The 21,291-nt window shown below is 40.0% G+C and overlaps 1 protein-coding gene and 1 long non-coding RNA gene across 17 annotated transcripts in view; one reads left to right on the forward strand and one right to left on the reverse strand.

Annotated features, from left to right (window-relative positions):
* Positions 1–21,291, reverse strand: part of KCNMA1 (potassium channel, calcium activated large conductance subfamily M alpha, member 1) — a 762,545-nt gene that overhangs the window by 32,713 nt on the left and 708,541 nt on the right. For 12 of the 16 annotated variants that reach the window (XM_011928774.1, XM_011928767.1, XM_011928759.1 and 9 more), the window contains one exon: positions 3,458–3,571. In XM_011928774.1, the coding sequence (XP_011784164.1) occupies positions 3,458–3,571 (114 nt within the window). Of the gene's footprint in view, positions 1–2,585; positions 2,667–3,457; positions 3,572–21,291 lie in introns of all 16 variants that reach the window. The other 4 variants (XM_011928729.1, XM_011928725.1, XM_011928711.1 and 1 more) reach the window with 1 other exon arrangement.
* Positions 1–21,291, forward strand: part of LOC105502267 — an 88,494-nt gene that overhangs the window by 21,780 nt on the left and 45,423 nt on the right. The gene's annotated exons all lie outside the window — the stretch shown is intronic.

Here is a 21,291-nt window from a genome sequence, read left to right on the forward strand (position 1 = left end):
TTGGGCAAAGTATTTCATCATTCTACACCTTAGTTTCTGTCTCTGTAAAATGGGGGAGTTATAGCAGCTCTCTCATGAGGCTATCAGGAGGCTCATACAAATGGGATTGCGCCCAGTAAGCCTGGTCCAGGATCTGGATCATGCCATGACTTGATAAATGCCAGCTGTTATCATGATCTCCCTTCTCACATTAAATACCTGTCCACCCATTACAGCATGAAAATGCTCAGCTTCCCTCTGCCTCTCTTGGAAACACTGAAGGTCTTGCTCAGGGGTCTTTCAAGAGGTAGCTTTTCTTCACCTCCCTTCACTTGTCCAAAGGGATGTTGAAAGTCACTGTTTAGTCTTTCTGATTTGTGAATCAGAAAATGTAAACCAGAGACCACATATGGAAGAATGTGGTTTTAGTTACTTGTAATAGCCACCAATAGTATGTGTGGCAATGCTCCAAAAAGCACAGCATCTGTTACCTCTTATCAGGAAGACAGGAAAGGGTTGGTACCAGATATGGAGGTGAAGTGACTCCAAGTAGTGGGAGGGGACTCCAGACTGTCAGTGAGCTAGGCATTTGGGGTCATGGGAAAAGCACTCCAAGAGACTAGCCAGGGTCCAGTGAATACCCTGTATATTGTTCTGAAATACCCAGTCTCAGAAGGAGAGCAAGCAATGCTACCCAAGGCCTGTTTCACAGAACAGTAATTATGTGGGTGCTAAGAGGTACTCACATAATCACCCCAAAGTATATGTGGTCAAACACAATTGGAATAGTCAGGTGAAACAGCTTTAAAACAGTCCTTTCTTGTGAGACTCTGAGGAGCCTTTGCCATGCTAACATCAATTGAGAGTCTCCAAGTAGATGAAGAGTGGAACGTGCTACACAGCTTTGAAAGCCTGTGTGGCCTTGGTGCCCTCTGTGTCTCTTAAAATTCATTATACTGGCCTGGCATAAGGCAGAACACATCTCAGAACATGTAGATAAACAAGAAGTATTCATGGGGGATGTGGGAGGTGAAGTGGTCTGAGGAGGGTGCTATAGCGGCTAGAGGAATAGGTTTCAAGGCAGAAGATAAGGGTGGTGTGAGCACCTCAAAGATTCTCTGAACACAAGGAAGAAATCTGGTGTAGGACAAAGGCTTCTGGAGAGTCAGTGATGCTAATCAAATACCAGAATTGTTGCCTTAGGTTTGGGGCACCAAGCTTTTCCTTTTCTCTTCTACTAATGACAAATTAAGATATCCTAGTTAGTTAGCAGCACGTGAATTTCAAATAGAAAATGAAATTCCTGGCAGTGAGGATTCTGAAATGCTGCTGTAGGTTTGTGAGATGGAGATGTTTGGATTAATTTTCTAACCAGGGGTGTGGACCACAATGAGCCCTGGGTCTCTTATGGCCCTCCAGTTCTGAGGAGAGCAATCCAGAAACCTAGGGCTTTTAAACAACTACACTAAACATGAAAAAAACACCCATCCTATGGTTGGAAACAGAAAATAGTGTGATACTCCCTAACCTAAGTGAATTTGTCCTGATAAATAGCTATACCTACAATAATGCAGTGTTGAGTGGTGGACAATTTATTCCTTAGTTTCTAGACACCTTGCAAGCAAGATTACTGTGTTGAAAGCCTGCTCCCTTATTTTGAAATATATTTTTGGGCCAAGAAAATGGAGTGTTCATTTCATTTGTGAGTCATGTGAAGGCAGGTGCTCCCACCTCTCTATCCACTCCTCTGCTGAGCAGCACTTTTGCTGTCTCTATTTAGAAGATCAATCCCCAGTTGTGAGACCTGCTGCTGATGGGTGCCCTTCATAGAGTTATTAACCAAGTCGTGGGGAAGTGGGGAAGAGCCTGATAAATGCGGTCATGACCGGAGGCCTTTATCTTCCACCTGAGTCCATTGTGAATCTCCCAGAGAGGTTTCTGGGCTGGGAGTGGGGGCCAGAGTGCAGGGCTGCACCTGGGTGGCTGCTAACCTTATCCTCTGCACCCTTCTTGAAATCTGCCTTTAGTAAAAAAGGTTCCCCTAGGGACCAGGGGTTTTTATGGCCTCAGAAGCAGAGCTTCTGAGAAATGCCCTAGTAGCAGGGGGGGAAAAAGGCAAATAAAGTCAGAATAAAGAAAAATAAACAGCTGGAGGGACGGTGCCATCTTAGGTTTCTTATCTTAAAATTTTGATATTCTCCTTTGACTTCCTCTGAGAGCTGTGAAGACATGTCACTCAAACTGACAGTGTATTGGAAGAAGAGTAGAAGGGAGAAGGCGGGAGAGCGGCGTGACAAAAAAAAAGTGGGGAAAAAAGGCTCAGGCCAGAGAAAATGAATTAGAGCAAAGATGCTTTGGAAACAACTGCCAGGTCAGATGGGTGTGATCAAAGGTTTACTGATGCTGTGTGGGGAAAAAATCATTAAGAAAGGCCAGAACAAGACAGTCGATTCCAACCAGAGCCACAAATAAAACACATTCAAAGCAGTGCCATGGGGCAGCCTTTCTGTTACAGCCGGCGAAATAAAAACAAGCTGATGATAGTTGGAAACACCAACAACAGAACAAAAGGAGATACTGATGTGAAGGAAAACAGTGCTTCTTACCCAGTTCAGTTATCATTAGAATGTGCGTCCCACTGTTTTTTTCCTGATTGACTGATACCAAAGGCAACTTGCCCGGTTTAGCTAATTGGATACAGCATTTAAGGGTTGGGGAAAGGGAGTGGAGGAAAGTACAGAAAAAGAAGAGAGTGAGGGAATAACAGAGGAAACATTCTCAAGTAAAGGGACCCCAGACCATAGGTAGTTTGTATTTGTCTTGGGAGAAGAGGCCACTCTACAGTTTTGCACATTTACTAATGGTAATAGGGAGTGCCATGGCCAGGTTAGAAGTTAGATTCTATTGTCTAACCAGCATGGCCCTCAAAACCCCATCATTTTGGGGGCCAGAATGGCATTTGCTGAAAATGGCTTTTGGCTGAGATATTCAACTATAATACGTTAAATGTGGAGTTATTACACATTAGCTTCTACCTTGTTTCCAAAATGGGTTTGGTTTAGATCCGAGGCTTTGTATATCAGTGGAGGGCTCAGATTGTAGGAGCTGTCCAGATAGAATGCTCAAAAGAGGTTCTTACAGTAAAAATCACCAGAAAGAATCCATGAACTAAGCCTTTCCTCCTTTCCTCTCCATTCCCAATTGTATGCCCCAGTCGCAAATCCATCATCTCATGCTCCTTTGCAAACAGTGACCAGCATGAAGGAAACTGTCTATTCATCTCAGAAGAAAGATAGATCAGTTTTCCCTTCCAGTAATCTGCCATATTTTTACCCATACCTTTCTCCCAGCTCCGTCAAAACAAACCCCATAGCAGCTACAAAGTTGAAAGGGCTAAGAAACAAACCAACCTCCTCATATCCTGTATGGTTTGAAAGAGAGAACAAAAATCCCCCCCAAAGCTGACATTGACCCCTACCTAGTTCAGTGATGATGGGGATGTTGACCCCAGTTGTGATGGATGGTTGACGTAACATCCCGTGCACTGGACTGTTATCTGGAGAGGATCTATCCATTCCTGGAGGTGTGAACCCTAGTGGGAGGGAAACAGAGGAGGAAGAAAAATCAGAGAAGTAGAAAATTTGGAAAGAGAGTACACTATATACACACAACCCCAAAAATGTAGCTTATGCATTATTCACAGGTCAACAATTAGTATTCCCAGGATAAACTCTGATGAGTTTTTCATTCTTTAGAAGGACAAGGTAGGAAATCATTATAATCGTAACTCACTTCATAGTTCCCTAAAAAGTCCAGACTCCACACCAACTATTTATTCTGCTCATAGATTTTGGCTCCCATCTCTTTCCAGGGACACAGGAGAATTATCCCTGTTCCCCCTTGAAGTTAGATATGGCCATGTGACACATGAAATGCTCTGGCCCATGAAAAGTGAACAGAGCAAGGCATATTACTGCTGGTTCAGGTATTGGACGGCCATCTCTCTCTTCTCAGGCCATGGCAACTGTGAGGACACAGGTTACTATGGAGATGAAAGCTAGACAGCAGCACTGGACAGTTGCCCAGACCCACAAAGCATTCTGAGTGAGTGAAAAATAAAGCTGTGTTGCTTTAATCCTCTGAGATTTGTTTGTTTGTTGTTACCACAACATAACCTAACCTGGCCTGACTGTTACCGTAAACCAATCAATTTCTTATCCTTTTGCTGGCGAGTGACTTAGGCCTCAGTTTTCACAGACTTCTGGCCAATGGGAGGTGTGAGGAAATCTTCCTGGGGCTTTCAGGAAGTGTTTCTTTGCTCTTAAAAAGAAACACAGAGGAAGAGATTCTCTTTTAATTTACTGAGCACTGTTTTATGTGCCTGTAGTGCCAGGAACTGAGGCACCAGCTGAGGGCATAACTAACTTAGTGATATTGGCTCAAGTGAATGACAGGAAAAGCTGTCCTGGAGTTCTTGGGGCAAGCAGCCTGGAGCCATCTCACCTCAGGATTTCTCCCTGTGTGAGATTTTATACTCATACACACACACACACACACACACACAAATGTATTTATACATATACATACACACAATATAATACGATGTACATATTTTTCTGTTTAAGCTAAATGGAGAAGGAGTTTACTTGCATCTAAATCCTCCTGACTGATGTATATGCCACCTGCTTACGGCTGATCCCTTGAACTTCCCAGCGTGCCCAACACTGGGAAGTATATGTGGACACGGGAAAATTGGAAAGCAGCCTGCTGGGTCTCCAATTTTGCAGTTTGGGCTTCTTTGGGTCTCAGGTCCAAGTCCCAAGTACATACCTGGATGAGGTTGGAACAACTGTAACTTTCAGTTTAGTGACAGTGAGAAATATCCTGGCTAGGCAGAATGGCTGCCTCGTTAAGGTTTTGCATGGACACATATCAATATTAGCAATCTATTTGCCTCCTGCATTCATCTGGTGAAAATTAATTTTTCTAATGAAGCATATGGCATCTCCACGCAAGTGGCAAGACCCAGTGCACTTACATTTAGATGACAGGCAAGCATTCACATTCACTTCGGTTTCTCATTTTTGCCCTCGGCAGAATGCTACATGGGCTTATCAATGAATTTGGGACTAATTTTAGGAACAAAGTCACTCGCTAAATTTCCAAGGACAAAACTCCAAATAGATTATTATGTGACCAGATCCCTGACTCACTTTCCAGCAATGTGACAAGATTGTGTTGAGTCTGGCATTTTGGCTAGGTGTGAGTCAGGAATGAAATAAGGGAGCTCAATAATTGCCTATTGTTTTGGAGGCGCATAATGCATAAAATGCCAGAGAAAAATAAAAGGGTTTTCTTGCTTTCTGCTCTCCTGTGTATACATTTCTTATCATTGAGTGCCATACTTTCAAAAAGAAAAACAAAGTTTTACTTAATATCCATTCCCTGACTGCACTTAAATTGACTCTTTACATTAATATACTATGAAAAGGGTAAGTCATTTGATTGACATTGTAGTGTCCATCTTTTCAAACTTTGGAATATGTGTTTTTCAGCCAACCACATAACCAAAAACATGCATTTTAAAATGCTAGCTATTTTCTTCCTCTAGGATGGTGAAGGGGAAACTAAACTGTTTTCATCAGAAGTTTCACTCAAAAGCATGACAAACTGGAAGTGACAGCTGTGCAGATTCAGTGGATGTGACGTTTTTGAATTTCTTCAACTTGACAAGTAAACACCTTAAATCGGTAATGCTATATGCATAATACATGGCCTGTATTTTGACATCCATCATCAAATGCTGACTTGAGAAAATACGGATTTGTACGTCAAGGAAGAGTACCCATAAAGCAGGGAGAAATGCAGGTCACACGATATTAGGAAAACTGTATTTCATTACAGAACTCGCAACAAGCCACAGCATCCTTTTATTTCATCTTATTTAAAGATCCCATTTTCAGCTGTGAAAAGACTCAATTCCTTTGCATGAAACCTTCATTTAGAAATGACATGCTTGCTTCATAAGCTTCTTTCATTTTGCTTTCATATTCCATTTTCCCCTTCAGTCACCAGGCCTGGTTCCATTAGCATCTGCAACTGACAAACTATGGTGGGTGTCCAAAGACATCTCTCCGTTGAAGGCCTGACTCTCCCCCATGCGTGACTCCCCAAAAAAGTGTGCTTTTATTGGCAAGAAAACTTCATGCCTCTTTTTGCTTCCCTACTTTTCTAGTCACAAATTTTTAAAACCAAAAGTCAACAACAACAGCAAAATTGGTTTCCTCTTTTTCCCTGGTGTAAAGTTATGTTAAAGGTGAACACAATTTATTAGCATTGTTTCTCTCTTAGGGGTTCTGATATGGGAAAATGATAGTCAGAAATGGCAGGTGCCCCAGATTCCTTAAATGGCTTTGGAGAGAAGAGAAATTCAGGCACCGTCCATGAAGGGATGAGGCAATCCAGCCTTTGATGCCATAGGATGGTGTCCACTCCATTCCTCATAGCTGCATTTGATAAAGGGGCAGGTCTAAACTGTGGCCCAGTCTCTGACCGTCTTGCTCCCCTTCCCATTATTGCTTGCAGCCATGGTTATATCGTGGGTAGCACCTGAAGTCTCTCTACATTAAACAACACCCTAGTTCTGCATGTGAAAGCACTGGCACGTGGAATATACTCCAGGGATCTACAGCTAGAGAACAGTGAAACTGGGAAACGCTCCCTTCATTAGTTAAACTAACACTTGGGAAATTAATTTTAGAAACAACCATATATTTTGCCAGAAAAGATGACTAAGAATATCACCATCAGAGACGTGGAATGAGAAGTCCTCAATCAGGAAAAGACTGAAGTTTAAATCATCCACAGCCAAAGCTATCATCAGATGGGCTCCTGATTGTTTAGCTATGTCCCCATAGCACTTTGTTGATCATGGCCATGGGAGGCAAGTTTTGTGCTAAAAATGACTTCCATATGTTTGTTGGCCATTTGTATATAACATCACTAATGATCAGGAAAATGCAAATCAAAACCACAGTGTGATACCACCTTATTCCTGCAAGAATGGCCATACATTTCAAGAAACAGTAGATGTTGGCATGGATGCAGTGAACAGGGAACACTTCTACACTGCTGGCGGCAATGTAAACTACTACAGCCACTATGGAAAACTCAAAGAACTAAGTGTGGAGTGTGGAGATTCCTCAAAGAACTAAAAGTACATCTACCATTTGATCCAGCAATCCCACTACTGGTATCTACCCAGAGGAAAAGAAGTCATTATTTGAAAAAGATACTTGCACATGCATGTTTACAGCAGCACAATTCACAATTGCAAAATCGTGGAACCAACCTAAATGCCCATTAATCAATGAGTGGATAAAGAAACTGTGACATGACATATATATCGAATATATATATATACAGTCATACAAAGGAATGAATTAACAACACCTGCAGTGACCTGGAAGAGATTGGAGACTATTATTCTAAGTGACGTAACTCGGGAATGGAAAAACAGACATTGTATGTACTCACTGGTATGTGAGAACTAAGCTATGAAAATGCAAAGGCATAAGAATGATACAATGGACATTGGGGTCTTAGGGGTTAAGAGTGGGAGGGGAACGAGGGATAAAAGACTACAAATGTGCTTGGGTGAAGTGGTGCACCAAAATCTCACAAATCACCACTAAAAAACTTACTCATGCAACCAAACACCACCTGTACCCCAATACCCCAATAACTTATGGAAACAATAAAAATAAAATAAATAACTTCCAAAGACCACCTGACCTCCTTACACTGAAGTTTTCTCCCCACTCCAATCTTCAGTGGCCAGTGTGGCAGGCTTTCGTTATCTATTTTATTCATTCAGCATGAGGCATAAATGCCTTGACCAACTTTATCTCATGACAGGTATTCTCATTCCATATACTGTATAAGAACTTTAGGTCAGAGACTGGATTTTCATTTCTTCAAACTTCCCAGATTATCTACAAAATGCCCAGCACATAGAAAAGGAATAGAATGAAATTGTTAACAGCATGGGCTGTAAAGTCAGGTGTCATGGATTCAAATTCTGGTACCTCCACTTATGAGCCATGGCACTATAAACATTGTGCAGACTCTCTCCAAGTCTGCTTCTCCATCAATAAACCAGAAATACCTCCTACACAGGACAATTGTAAGGCTAAAATAAAATAATGTATTGAAAACATTTAGTACAATACCTGGTATGAAGCAAGTACTCAAAAATGCTGGCTACCAATATTAATATTTTATTAGACACACATTAAGTATTTGTGGATCACTTCCCCTTCCATATGGACAAAGAACTGAAGAAGTATTTAGTAGATTCTTAAAAAAGAATTTTCACACAGAGAAAATCCTAGAATATTAATGAGAAGGCAATGAGCATTGTGTGTGTGTGTGTGTGCGTGTGTGTGTGTATATATATTCCATATACTGTATAAGAACTCTAGGAATATTGTGTGTGTGTGTGTATATATACACACACACACACAATATTCCTTATGTGATCATATGTGTATATGTATATATACACACACACACACAATATTGTGTATATGTACATGTATATGTGATCATATGTGTATATATATACACATACACACACAATATTCCTTATGTGATCATAAGGAAAGAAGGACTATGGCTCAGACAAGATATACACAAGTAATGGCTGGAAAAGGGTTCCAGGACAATGTAAACCCAAGTGCATTAGAAAATAAGAAAGGCTCAATGGCATTGTTTTTATGAGACTCAAAGCAAAGGCAAGAATGCTCTAGATCTAAACTGGCTAATAATTGAGAATGAAGAAGAAAGAGGGAAGGCTGAAATAGAACCCCAAGAAAAAAATAGCCAACATTTATTGAGTGCTTACTATGTATTAAATGTTGCTCACACAATAACTTTGGTTCTGAGAACCATTCTATTTATATACTACTATTTTTCAGAGGAGGAAACTGAAGCACAGAGAAGGTAACCTACTTGCCCCAGGACATACATCTAGGAATTAGCAGATCTCAGAGCAGAACCCAGGTAAACAAGTCCCAGAGTCTCCTCTAAGCTGCCACGCCATATTGCTTCTTATGTGCCAGGCTGGGCTAAGGGTTTTTTCACAGGCCACCTTGTTTATTCCTCATAACAGTCCCTGTGTGTTTAGGGACTGTTAATATTTGCATTTTGTAGAAGAGGAAAATAAGATTCAGAGCAGTGGCGTAACTGGCTCAAGCATACCCAATTGGTAAGTGGCTCCGGGGCCGCAGCCAGGCAGTCTGATCTCAGACTCCTGACACCTGCAGGCTGTGCCGCATCCCTGACTTGGGTGCTGGCCTTCTCCTTCTAGGTATGGTCCCTGGCAGGCAAGTCTGAGGCCTGAGCCAGTCTTACTTTTTATTGTTTTCACTTTTAAACAATAGCAGATAACAACTGGGACCCATTGTAGTTATGCTTAACTTGCTGTGGTATGGCAGCATGCACAACTCAGTACATATAATAAATGCTTTATTACAGTACTTTTCCATGGGGGAAACACAAAGTACTTTCTAAATCTTCCCTAGTTAAATCCCCGAGCCTTTCCAGGGAGAGAGGGAGATGGAAATTCTTATCAATCATCTCCCCTAGAATAGATGGAGAAACGAAGGTAAGTGCTTCCCCCACCCCCATAGACTTAACATAAAGGAATTGGTTCAAATGGTGGGCCAAATTATCTTTTATTGTGTGCATATAAATGATGGTTAGAAATCCATATGCTACGTTAAACTAGGGAAATAAATTAGGCCGAGTCATCTAGGTTTGCTGAGACAGGTATTCAATATGAAGTTGTAAAAGGGAAAGATCACCTTTAAAAATGATCTATAAAGACATGTTAAAATCAAGAGAAACATCTCATATTACATCATCTATGAGATGAATTAAATTTCCTGTTAATGCCAGGAAAAAAATCTCAAAGGCAAATGTCAGATGAAGTGCAGATCAATAAAAATATTTTGATAAGTAAATGCAACAATGCTATTTAACACATGATTGGCAACTGCTGAAACATAAATTATCCAAATTTCCCATTGCTGCTTATGGGAAAATTATGCAGATTAGAACTTGATTAGGCTTATATCATGAGACTCAATTTGGACTTTTAATCTATTAAGCTCCAATAAATGAGGCATCTGAATAGCTCCCCTGAGCAACTACGGTAATAGCCACAGCAGTCATTTTTGCAGTACGTATTCCAACAAATGTTTCAGCAGCTGAAGTAAAGAAAATTCCATGTATAGAAGTACAATTGCTTTCTAACTTGTAGGGGAAGAAAGTCCATGCACACAGGGTTGATTTGGGAAATAGGTTTTTGGAAATCACTGCAAGAAAAATCTAGCCAAAGGAAAAACCTCAGTTAAACCTTGTAATATTTTTTCACGGTAGTTTTCAGTGGCTTCCCATGAAGCTAGAATCCAGAGTCAGGAAGGCCAGGCAGCTGACCATGTTTACTAAATTTAAAAAAAGATTATTTACCACGGCAGCAGCTTCTCCAGAAACTTCCCAAAGGCTACCCCAACAGGGTAGAGGTAGCCCTCAGCAAGGTGCTGGGAGGTCAATGTCAAGGAGGGAAGTGGGGAAATGCCCCTGCCAATTTGTGACTCCCCCGCACAAAGCCTAATGACAGTGCTTGGAAACTGTATAAACAGACAATTCTGCGACTCCTGAGCCACACCGTAAGGTGTCTTTTGCCTCTTCAGCAATCATTCTATGCTAGAGATACGAGAGCTTTCAAAATCCTCTAATCAATTCCTCCATTCTTCAAATGAAGAAACTGAGGCTTAAAGTGGAGAAGTTATTATATCCAAGGTCACAGAACCAGTTAGCAGCAGAACCAGGATAGTTGATATCTGCTGTTTTCTGTTCCTTTTTAACCCCTTCTATGCATAAGAAACCAACTCCACAGTGTTTGTTGGGGGTGCAGGGAAGAAACTCTGCCCCCACCCTGGAAACAGGAGCCAGGCAACATGAAGCCAGGCATCCTGACATCACAGGGCCACTGATGGTCTTGCATAATCTGGGTCACATCATCGGTTTATAGATGGGTCTGTCCCCCTCAATCTAGGGCCTGTCCATGTTCTCCCCAGGACCTTATGTAAAAGATGGTAAAGGTGCTGTGGTTGCAGTCGGGAGCCTGCAGGTGTGGGGCTGCTGGTGAGCAGTTAGCCCACCATGGGGTGCATGAAAACAGGGCAAATGAACCAAGAGGTGGAGAGAATGAGATAGAGCTCTATCATTGTTCAACTTCCTGCACCCAAATGTGCCTAAAACCAGAGGCATCCCAGTTACATGTCTCTGTTTTTACTTAAGCCTTTTTGCATTGGATTTCACTTGTGCCAAAATGTCCCAGCTAGTACAATAACAGAAAAATCTCCATTCTCTTCATGGTGCAATGATGCATGCAGGCCTGATTTTCTACTGAAACTGATGACCACATCTTCATTTGAGGTTTCCTGCTTGTTTCCAGTGACCAGGGACAAGACCTGGCTTAATACTCTGCTCATTTCTTTCCATTTACAGTAAGTAACAATGACTTTTTTAGCAGTACATTTTTTTTAAGAGTACTTTTTTTTTTGTCTTTGATTAGCACCTTTGGAAGTTGACTCCACCCACTGAATAAAGTGCCCTATCCTTTTTAGAGTTTACATTTTGGGTCCAACCCAAACCAAAGAAAGTTAAACCAACCAACCAAACAAAACTTCTCTGTAGTTATTTGCCATTAAGCTTTGTAAAATATATTCCGCTCTTAGACAAGTCTCACACACATGAAACAAATACATTTACAGGACTTGTCTCTCCAAGCAGACAGTCTCTTTCCTTAGAATTAGCTTAAAGAGCTTACTGTGTAAGATGTTTCTCAGAAGGGTTGGTTAAGGGGAGGAAGGAAGAAAAAAACAAAGCTAGTAACAACTCAAACACACCTAAAACTACAGATTTGGAGAGAAACCTAATATTCACCTGGTCTAACGTCTCCATTTACCCAAAAGCGCATGGTATCAATGCATTTTCCACAACATCTCAACTTCTCAGTTTTGCCTTCTCCTAATTCATCTTACAATTTAAAAATAAGACAGGCCAGGTGCAGTGGTTCACGCCTGTAATCCCAGCACTTTGGGGACCAACGTGAGTGGATTGCTTGAACTCAGGAGTTCAAGACCAGCCTGAGCAACATGGTGAAATCTCATCTCTACTAAAAAAAAAAAAAAAAAAAGAATTAGCTGTGCATGGTAGAGTGTGCCTGTAGTCCCAGCTACTTGGAAGGCTGAGATGGGAGGACTGCTTGAGCTAGGCAGGCAGAAGTTGTAGCGAGCCAAGATCGTGTCATTGTACTCCAGCCTGGGTGAAACAGTGGGACCCTGTCTCAAAAAATAAAATAAAACAAAACATACTTGCTTGGTCATTGGATCAAATGACTTACAATTTTACCTCCACTTTGGCCTAAGCAATTGTACTTCTAAAAATATGTGTACAATAAACATACGTGTGCATGTGTCTTTATACCAGCATGATTCATAATCCTTTGGGTATATACCCAGTAATGGGATGGCTGAGTCAAATGGTATTTCTAGTTCTAGATCCTTGAGGAATTGCCACACCATCTTCCACAATGGTTGAACTAGTTTACAGTCTGTGGCACTATTCACAATAGCAAAGACTTGGCACCAACCCAAATGTCCATCAATGATAGACTGGATTAAGAAAACGTGGTGCATATAAACCATGGGATACTATGCAGCCACAAAAAAGGATGAGTTCGTGTCCTTTGTAGGGACATGGATGAAGCTAGAAACCATCATTCTCAGCAAACTATTGCAAGGACAAAAAAACCAAACACCGCATGTTCTCACTCATAGGTGGGAATTGAACAATGAGAACACTTGGACACAGGAAGGGGAACATCACACACTGGGGCCTGTCATGGGGTGGGGGAAGAGTGGAGGGATAGCATTAGGAGATAGACCTAATGTAAATGACGAGTTAATGGGTGCAGCACACCAACATGGCACATGTATACGTATGTAACAAACCTGCACGTTGTGTACATGTACCCTAGAACTTAAAGTATGATACAAAAAATATATATATGTGTGTATACCCATAATTTCCTTATATTAAAAATTTGGCTGCCAGGATCTTCAGTCATAGGTATTAAGTAACAACATTCCATTGAAAACAACATGAATGTCCAATTTTAGGGAAATTGGTTAAGTGTGCATCCACTAAAAATAATGCAGGAAAACATTTCATGACAGAAAAATGGTCATGATAAAATCTTTGTGAAAAACCACAGGTAACATACTAACATGTACGATCCATTTTTTGAGGGTAAAAGTATTTATATCTATGGAAATAAGACTAATATGTCAACTTTCTTATGCCTGAGCAGTAAAATTACAGGGAATGTGCATTTTCTTTTTGGTTTCTATAACTGCTAAATTTTCTAAAATAAACACATTTTATTTATGCAATGAAAAAAATTTTTAAAAATTATAAACTGATTTCAAAGTCCCTGAAATCTTGAAACCTCATGTGATCCCTATGGGTTGAGAGCAGCTGATGAACATGATGGATGGACACAGCTGGTTCATCTGTAAGGGTCTGACAACTCTTTGAACATTCACTTGATTTGGCAGTTAAGGAGACTGAAGTTCTGGGATGGAAGTGATCAAGCCAAGGTTACAGAGCAAAGGAGCTTTAAAAGAACAGGGCCCAGAGAGAGTTTTCAGGCTTCCAAATTCTCTGTTATTTCAGTCTCCCACCATCTTGTAAGAGCTACTGAATCTCAGAGCAGAGGTCACTTACGTAAAGCGCACATGGGCAGTGAAGAGCCGAAGAAATCCACAATGCACACAGGGGAAGGGAGGAGCAGTCAGAGCCAGTTTCCAACACAGATGGAATGTGGCACCTGCCGATTCCCATCCCTGCTCCCACCAGCCTTACCCATTTCAGAAAGGCTGTTCCCCCCTCTTCCCTCCCAACCCACCTCCTGCCACTTCTTTACCTCTTCCAGGAAGTCTGCCTTGAATAACTTCCCACATTTCGTTATTTTACAAAGATGTTTTCCTCTGTTTTTTTTCCCATCCCCTTTATTCGTTATTTTAAAATGTATGAATTACTACTAAATATGTATGAATTACTACTAAATATGTATGAATTACTACATATTAATATTTAAATGTTTTTAAGTATCTTTAATTCTCTATGTTTTATCTTCATATACTCATTGCACTCCCCAATTTCAATATGGCATAGCTTATATTAGTCTTTCTTTATTGTTATTATTTATTCTTAATTCCTGTTCTAGGACCTTCCCTGTTTGCTGCCACCACAAGAGGACAAAGGCTGTTTTGCTACTAACATGGGATCTCCTCTTTCATGATGGATCACATTTCCAGTAAACTAGAGGCTTACTATGCCATGGAAAAGGCAGATATATACATTACAAGACAGTGATATTAAGGGGATACTAATAAAACGCACAGATATCCCCCCCATGCTGCCAAGACTATATACCATTTTCTTTCCATTACATCAATTTTTTTCTCCCCTTTTGTGAGCATTAATCAAAGAAATGCAAAGAGCTCATTAAAGTGATAGATTGACTGAAAATGTAACCACCTTTTCATTATAAACAGTTTATGTTCTTGGTGCTATGGGCTTTGTTTTTTAGCATTTGTCATGTAGTTCAAATGTCCTTTTACATTTAAACACCAAATGCCAAATGGGCCCCAGTTGTTTGGTTTAGTATAAAACGATGGCCAGCGCAGCAGAAACCAGAACTACAAAATCACAAGCAAAGTATCACATCCATCTCTTAAGCACACAGAAAATTAAGTAACTGTAAAAGATGGGTTTGCCAAGTGATCCAAGGCCTTGCCATGAAATTCAGGAAAGCAGAATCACATCACCAACGACTTTCAGCCAGCTGTCTCTGAATGGTTCTAGAGACAAGACGCCTGGCCCAAGATAGTGCCAAGGTTCCAAACATTTGATAGTTCTTTGAAAGAAAGTTTTTTTTTCTTAAGTGTTGAAGTGTTTCCTGTATATATGTTTATGCTGGCAGATGAATATGTAACTGGGATCTTGGATCTTGGGGTCAGGCATTCCCACATACATACACACATAAATCTTCGCTAGATGAGGGTTTGGTGCTGGTTTGACTCTGAGCATCTCTCTGTACAGCATGGTCAATAACTTTTGACCACTACCTGAAATAAGTCATGCCATTTGTGATCTAGAACTTGAACACTGTGGCTAGATTGAATGAGTTTGGGTCCTGCCTCTTTCTGTTTCTAATTTGTGATTTGGGGCAATTTATTTAAATTTTGTGTCTCAGTTTCCTCATCTGCAAAATGAAAGAGAAAGATGTCATGAAGATTGAATGAGTTAATAATAATAATACAGGGAAAGTGCTTACAGCAGCACCTGGCACAGAGCCTGTACTTCATCAATACTAATTTATTATTATTTATCAACAACAGGGTTGTAAGCTGACAGAGAAAACAAAACACATGGGTTTTAGTCCCAGGTCAACTCCTACCTCTCTGCGAGAATGTAGAAGGATTCAACGTCTTATCCAAACTCAGTTCTCCCATCTGTAAAATTAGGTAGTAGCAATGTCCCCAATCCCTTTAGATTACTGTGCATCATACATAATATTGAAATAATGATAATTCTGTGTTTAGCTACTCAATATTCAGGAATGTCTGTAAAGTCATTCATGGGGCTGTTATTTTAAGGAAGTGGAACAGGATCCCTGTGTTCCAGGATCCTATCACATTGTCTGTATCAACAAACATATCAACATTTCATACAAGAGATACACACCAAATACATTAAACCACAACAATCATGTAGCTTGCACATCACAACTCCAGGCACGACATCATATCCTCTCTCAGGAGTAGCCCCTAAGGCATGATCCTCCCTCCAGGAGCCCTGCATCCCTTCCATTTACTAACAGTCAAATCATTCATTCGCTGCCATGCAATCACAGTCGTGGCAATGGCTGTGGCCCTTGGTGTCTTCATCTGTAAAATAAGAATGACTCTAAGGCCCTCTCAGCTTCGAGATTTATGTCTCTTTCATGACCCCAAATTTTAAAAGTGATTTCTAACAAAATAAGCTAGCAAAGGGAATCCAGAGGATCTCCTTTCAGACTCCCTCACAAGCTCTAGTGTAGATCCAGATTTTTTTATTCAGTTTTATACCTTTGCCCAGAGGACGAAACTTTACTTCCCAAACCAAGGAGAAGGATGTACTGTCTCCAAAGTTGCTCTAATGGCTGAGAAGACCATAAATAACCATTTATTAAACAAACACTATGGGTTGAAGGAAGAGAAACCACCACAATTAGGCCCCTGAGGCCTGCAGGCACAGTACATAACAATGGGACTCTCATAATCCAGGTAATATATAACCAGTTATTCCATTTTCTTGAAGTTATCTTCATAATCAAGATGCTATCCCAGCCATTGTGGGCTTTAGAACTATTTTTAATTTTAATTTAAAGAGCAATTAAAGAAAGACAATGGATACGCAGGATAATAAAGTAAGTGATTAGCAGCATGCAAATGACAGAGGTTTAATGATAATATGGTTCTAGTCTCCAAACGGCTTGTCGAAAGAAGGCCCTTTCTACATGTGGTTGTTCAGCTAATGTGTCTCAACCCACAATTACAACATTGCTGACACCATTAACCAGTGAAACAACATCACTTCGCGAAATCCTTGTAGTCTCATTAAAAAGGAAAGGGTCAGGTAATTTACCAACGTTGTATGTCTACTTTTGTTGTTGGTAATTAGCAAACATTACCCAGCATAGACTCCCACTGGGAACTAGAGGAACTTTGTGAAATATTAAAGAAGAAAGCCTTTATATTTCACTGGAAAATTGAAAAGAGGTGCAGTAATATTCTACCTGTCATCTTTTTGCATTTAGGAAAAGGAAAACGCAACTTGGAACTCTTTAATTTCAGGAGAAATATTCAAAATGCATTGGGAAGTCACTATCCACATTAAGCCCCTGGATCACCATTGTATACTGGCAAATAGAATCTGTGTCCCTGTTTACAAAAGCGAGTTGGAGATGGAGGGATGGAAAAATTGCAGATTTCATCTTTATTGCTCTTACTTATGTTTTTTGAATTAATCTCCTTGAAATAGAAGAAAGGGGCAGTAAAAGTTTTCTTTTTGAAACGCTGTAGGACTTAAATAAGTACCAGAATTGTTTATTCAGAAAAATACACACACACACACACACACACACACACACACACATACACACACACACATACACATTTAGACCTAAAGATAGAGGAAATATATTCCAGGGATGAGACTTCCTGCCTCCTTGCTTCCTAATGGAATCTTCCCCACATTGGAACTCAGACCCCACCCGCAACACTGGCCAATGCTTGGTGTGTTGTCAGGGAATAGAATGGTATCTTATTCTTTAAATGGAACTTTTGGAACATAAAACACATTCCAATAAATGTGAGCAGAAAATTATGAATTCATTAAACTACTTTGGTATCTTGTGCTATATATAATATTTATATTCCGACTACGGTAAAATATGCTTTAATATCTTTAGGCAACTATAAGGACTTAAATATTTATAAAATGGCTAAAGATAAAGTATGGCCCTCTTATTCCTACATACAGATGATGTAAGGCATGCAATCAAAGACAATAACACTCTCTGCCCATTTGTCATCTTAAAGGAGCCGATCAACACGCCATCCCTCGTGTGCCATCTACATAAGAGTTGTTGCCGACACAGGCAACTCCAGAGGAGTCTGCGCCTTAAAAACTACCTAGAGTGCTATACTTCATAGAAAACAGGCCTTTCTGAAAATGGAGACAAAACAATAAATTTGCAGGCAAAACAGCTCCAAGAGGGGCTTCAAAATACTGCTGTATTTATCTCTGGGACATGTGGGAACAGGAAGCATTTTGATTTAATATTTCATAACATAGAGACAATTGCTTCCTTGCATGGTATATACTTAATGCTCATAGAAATGAGGTTTTTTTTTAAAAAAAAAAAAAAGTTTCAATATCTTAAATGCAAATAAATAAATAAGGAGACACACCTACATAATAGGAAGGGATTCCTTTGGAAATATGGAATAGACCCATATAATCCCAATAAAGAGAAAGCCACCATGAATTTATAATCACCTAGGGGCCTATTAAAAGTAGTTTTATAGATTAAGTGTGAAACCTCACCCTGATGTTCTTATTATTTACCTTCCTTGCTTGCCTGTAGGCCCATGGCCTGATTGATTTTCAAAATTCTTCCATTTCCTATGCCGATTAGGTATTCAAAGAATTGTTTGTGCCCACCTGCCTTGACCTCTCAAATGGACACCTCCTGGTTTACTTTCGCAGCTCCACTAGCTCCCTGCTGGGAACCATGTGGAAGTTTGTGAATTTCTCATATATCCTGCATTTTCACAATGTCCGTTATATGCTTTCCAAACCTCCTAGCGATCATGCCTAGGAGAATGATTTATTCTATAAATAAATTTCTAAGATAAATTTCTATGGAAATGTAAGCCTTAGTAAATCAGCTGCCCTTATACAAGGATCAGAGATGGTTTCCTTGAGTAAGTAAGGGGCTAGGCCGGGGTTTCTTGACTTGGGCTGCACATTGGAATCACCGATGCATGCCTGCATCAGTGTCTCATTTAATTGCTCTGGAGTATGGCCTGAGCATTTCAAGAATGTTAAAAGCTCCCCAGGTGAGTACAACGTGCAGCTAAGGTTGAAAACCAGTGGGCTAGTTCAGAAGTAAATCCACCCCTTTATGGTCAACTAATCTTTGACAAGGGTGTCAAGAACACACAATAGGGAAAGGACAGTCTATTCAATGAATAATGTTGAGAAAACAACATTTACATACAAAAGAGTAAATCTCAACACTTCTCTTACAGCATATACAAAAATCATATGGATCAAAGACTTGAATGTAAAATCTGAAACTGTAAAACTCCTAGGAGAAAAAATAGGGGAAAAGCTCTTTGACATTGGTCTGAGCAATGATTTCTTGGATATGACACCAAAAGCACAGGCCACAAAAGCAAAAATAAAAAAGTGGGACTATATCAAACTAAAAATCTGCACAGCGAGGGAAACAATCAACCAAGTGAGAAGCCAACCTACCTAATGGGAGAAAATATTTTAAAACCACCTATCCAATAAAGGGTTAATATCCCACCTATTTAAATAATTCATATACTAAATAGCAAGAAAATAAATAACCTGATTAAGAAATGGGCAAAGGAACCTAATAGATATCTTTATAAAGAAGATATACAAATGGCCAACAAGTAGATATGAAAAGGTGCTCAATATCACTCATCATCAGAAAAATGCAAATCACAATAAGATATCACCTCATACCCGTTCAAATTGCTATTACTGAAAAGACAAGTGATAACAAGTGTTGGTGAGGGTGTGGAGAAAAGTGAACCCTTGCACACTGCTGCTGGGAATGTAAATTGGTACAGCCCTATAGAAGACAGTATGAAGTTTCTATAAAAAATTAAAAATAGAACCACCACATGATTTAGCAATCCCACTTCTGGGTATATATCCAACGGAAATGAAATCAGTATCTCAAAGAGACCTCTGTACCTCCATGTTTATTGCAGCACTATTCACAATAGCTGAAGTATAGAAACCACTGGTGTCCATTGATAGATGAGTAGATAAAGAAAATATGGTCTGCGTGTGTATGTACCTACACATATATATAACGGAATATTATTCAGCCATTAAAAAAGAAAGAAATCCTGTCATTCAACAACATAGATGAACTGGAGAACATCATGCTAAGTGAAATAAGCCAGTTATAGAAGGACAAATACTGTATGATCTCACGTATACATGGAATCTAAAAAGTTGAACTCATAGAAGCAGAGAGTAGAACAGTGGTGGCCAGGGACTGTGGTGAGGGTCAGGGGGAATGGGGAGATGTTGGTCAAAGGATACAAGCTTACCATTATAAGATGCATAAATTCTGGGCTCTAATGTACAGTATGGTGACTATAGTTAATAATACTGTGTAGTACACCTGAAGTTTGCAAAAACAATAGATCTTAAGTGTCCTCATGATACACACCTGGGTGTGCACACGCACACACACACACACACACAATAGTAACTATGGGAGATGATGGATGTGTTCATTAACTTGATTTTGGTAGTCATTTCACAATGTATATGTATATCAAATCATCATGTTGTAAACCTTAAATACATACAATTTTCATTTGTCAGTTGTATCTCAATAAACCTGGAGGGGAAGAAAATCATTAGGGTAGGTAAACCTCTTAAATTTGTATATAAATATTTATGTATCTATGAGGAGGTAGGAGGAGGGTCACAGAGAAGATTCATTATTAGCTATTTAAAGGGGTACAAGACCCCTTTCCCAATTGAGAATTAATATGCTATAGATTTTCTGGCTGAGAGCCAAAATTACTGTTTTAAGATTAAAAAAAAAAAAAAAAAAGAGAGGCAAAGGAGGGAGGCCACGTGCCATCTGTCATCTAGGTGAAATAGCATGGGTCCTACTCTGGAAGGACGTCACTTCACCGACATCAGGGCTCCTGCCACAACCAAATTCCAGAGGTTGGAAGTATATGAGGTTTTCTGTCAGCAAGCTGTCCCAACCTCTGCTTTAGAGAGCAGCTGGGTTGTGGGGCGCCATGCTAGCCTGTCTACGGAGGGGAGAGCCCCATGCTCGCTGTTCATCTGCCCTAGCTCTTCTTCAACTCCTCTGTAGGTTTTTGTTAGTCTACCTCACCTGGGCTGCTCACCTTCCAAAGGTGTGTTGGTTTCTATCATCATCTATTTTCTATGCATATTTATAGACAAACAGATCAACAGTAATTCTGGCTGCTAGGTACAAGTGGATAACCCTAACTTATGATTTGTTAATCTGGGAGCAGGAGGGGATTAAATAAAATAGTAAAATTGTAATAATAATAACAAAAATAGCTAACATTGCTTTATTTCTCCCATCCTAGGTAGGAAGTGCTTTAACAGCCATTCATTCAGGGTTGCCAGGTATAGTTGTGAAGGCTGGGCACTGCACAGTAGCTAATCTAAGTGGGTACCACTCATATCAATGGTCATTGTATATTTGTATATTTATGACAATATTTTTTTCCTAGATGACAAAAAAGTATATTGTCCAAACATATTAGTACTTTATCACCATTTTTTCAGCAGATAAAAATA

This window comes from Colobus angolensis, unplaced genomic scaffold (genome assembly GCF_000951035.1).
Source record: "Colobus angolensis palliatus isolate OR3802 unplaced genomic scaffold, Cang.pa_1.0 Scaffold12, whole genome shotgun sequence".
In the NCBI taxonomy this organism is placed as follows: domain Eukaryota; kingdom Metazoa; phylum Chordata; class Mammalia; order Primates; family Cercopithecidae; genus Colobus; species Colobus angolensis.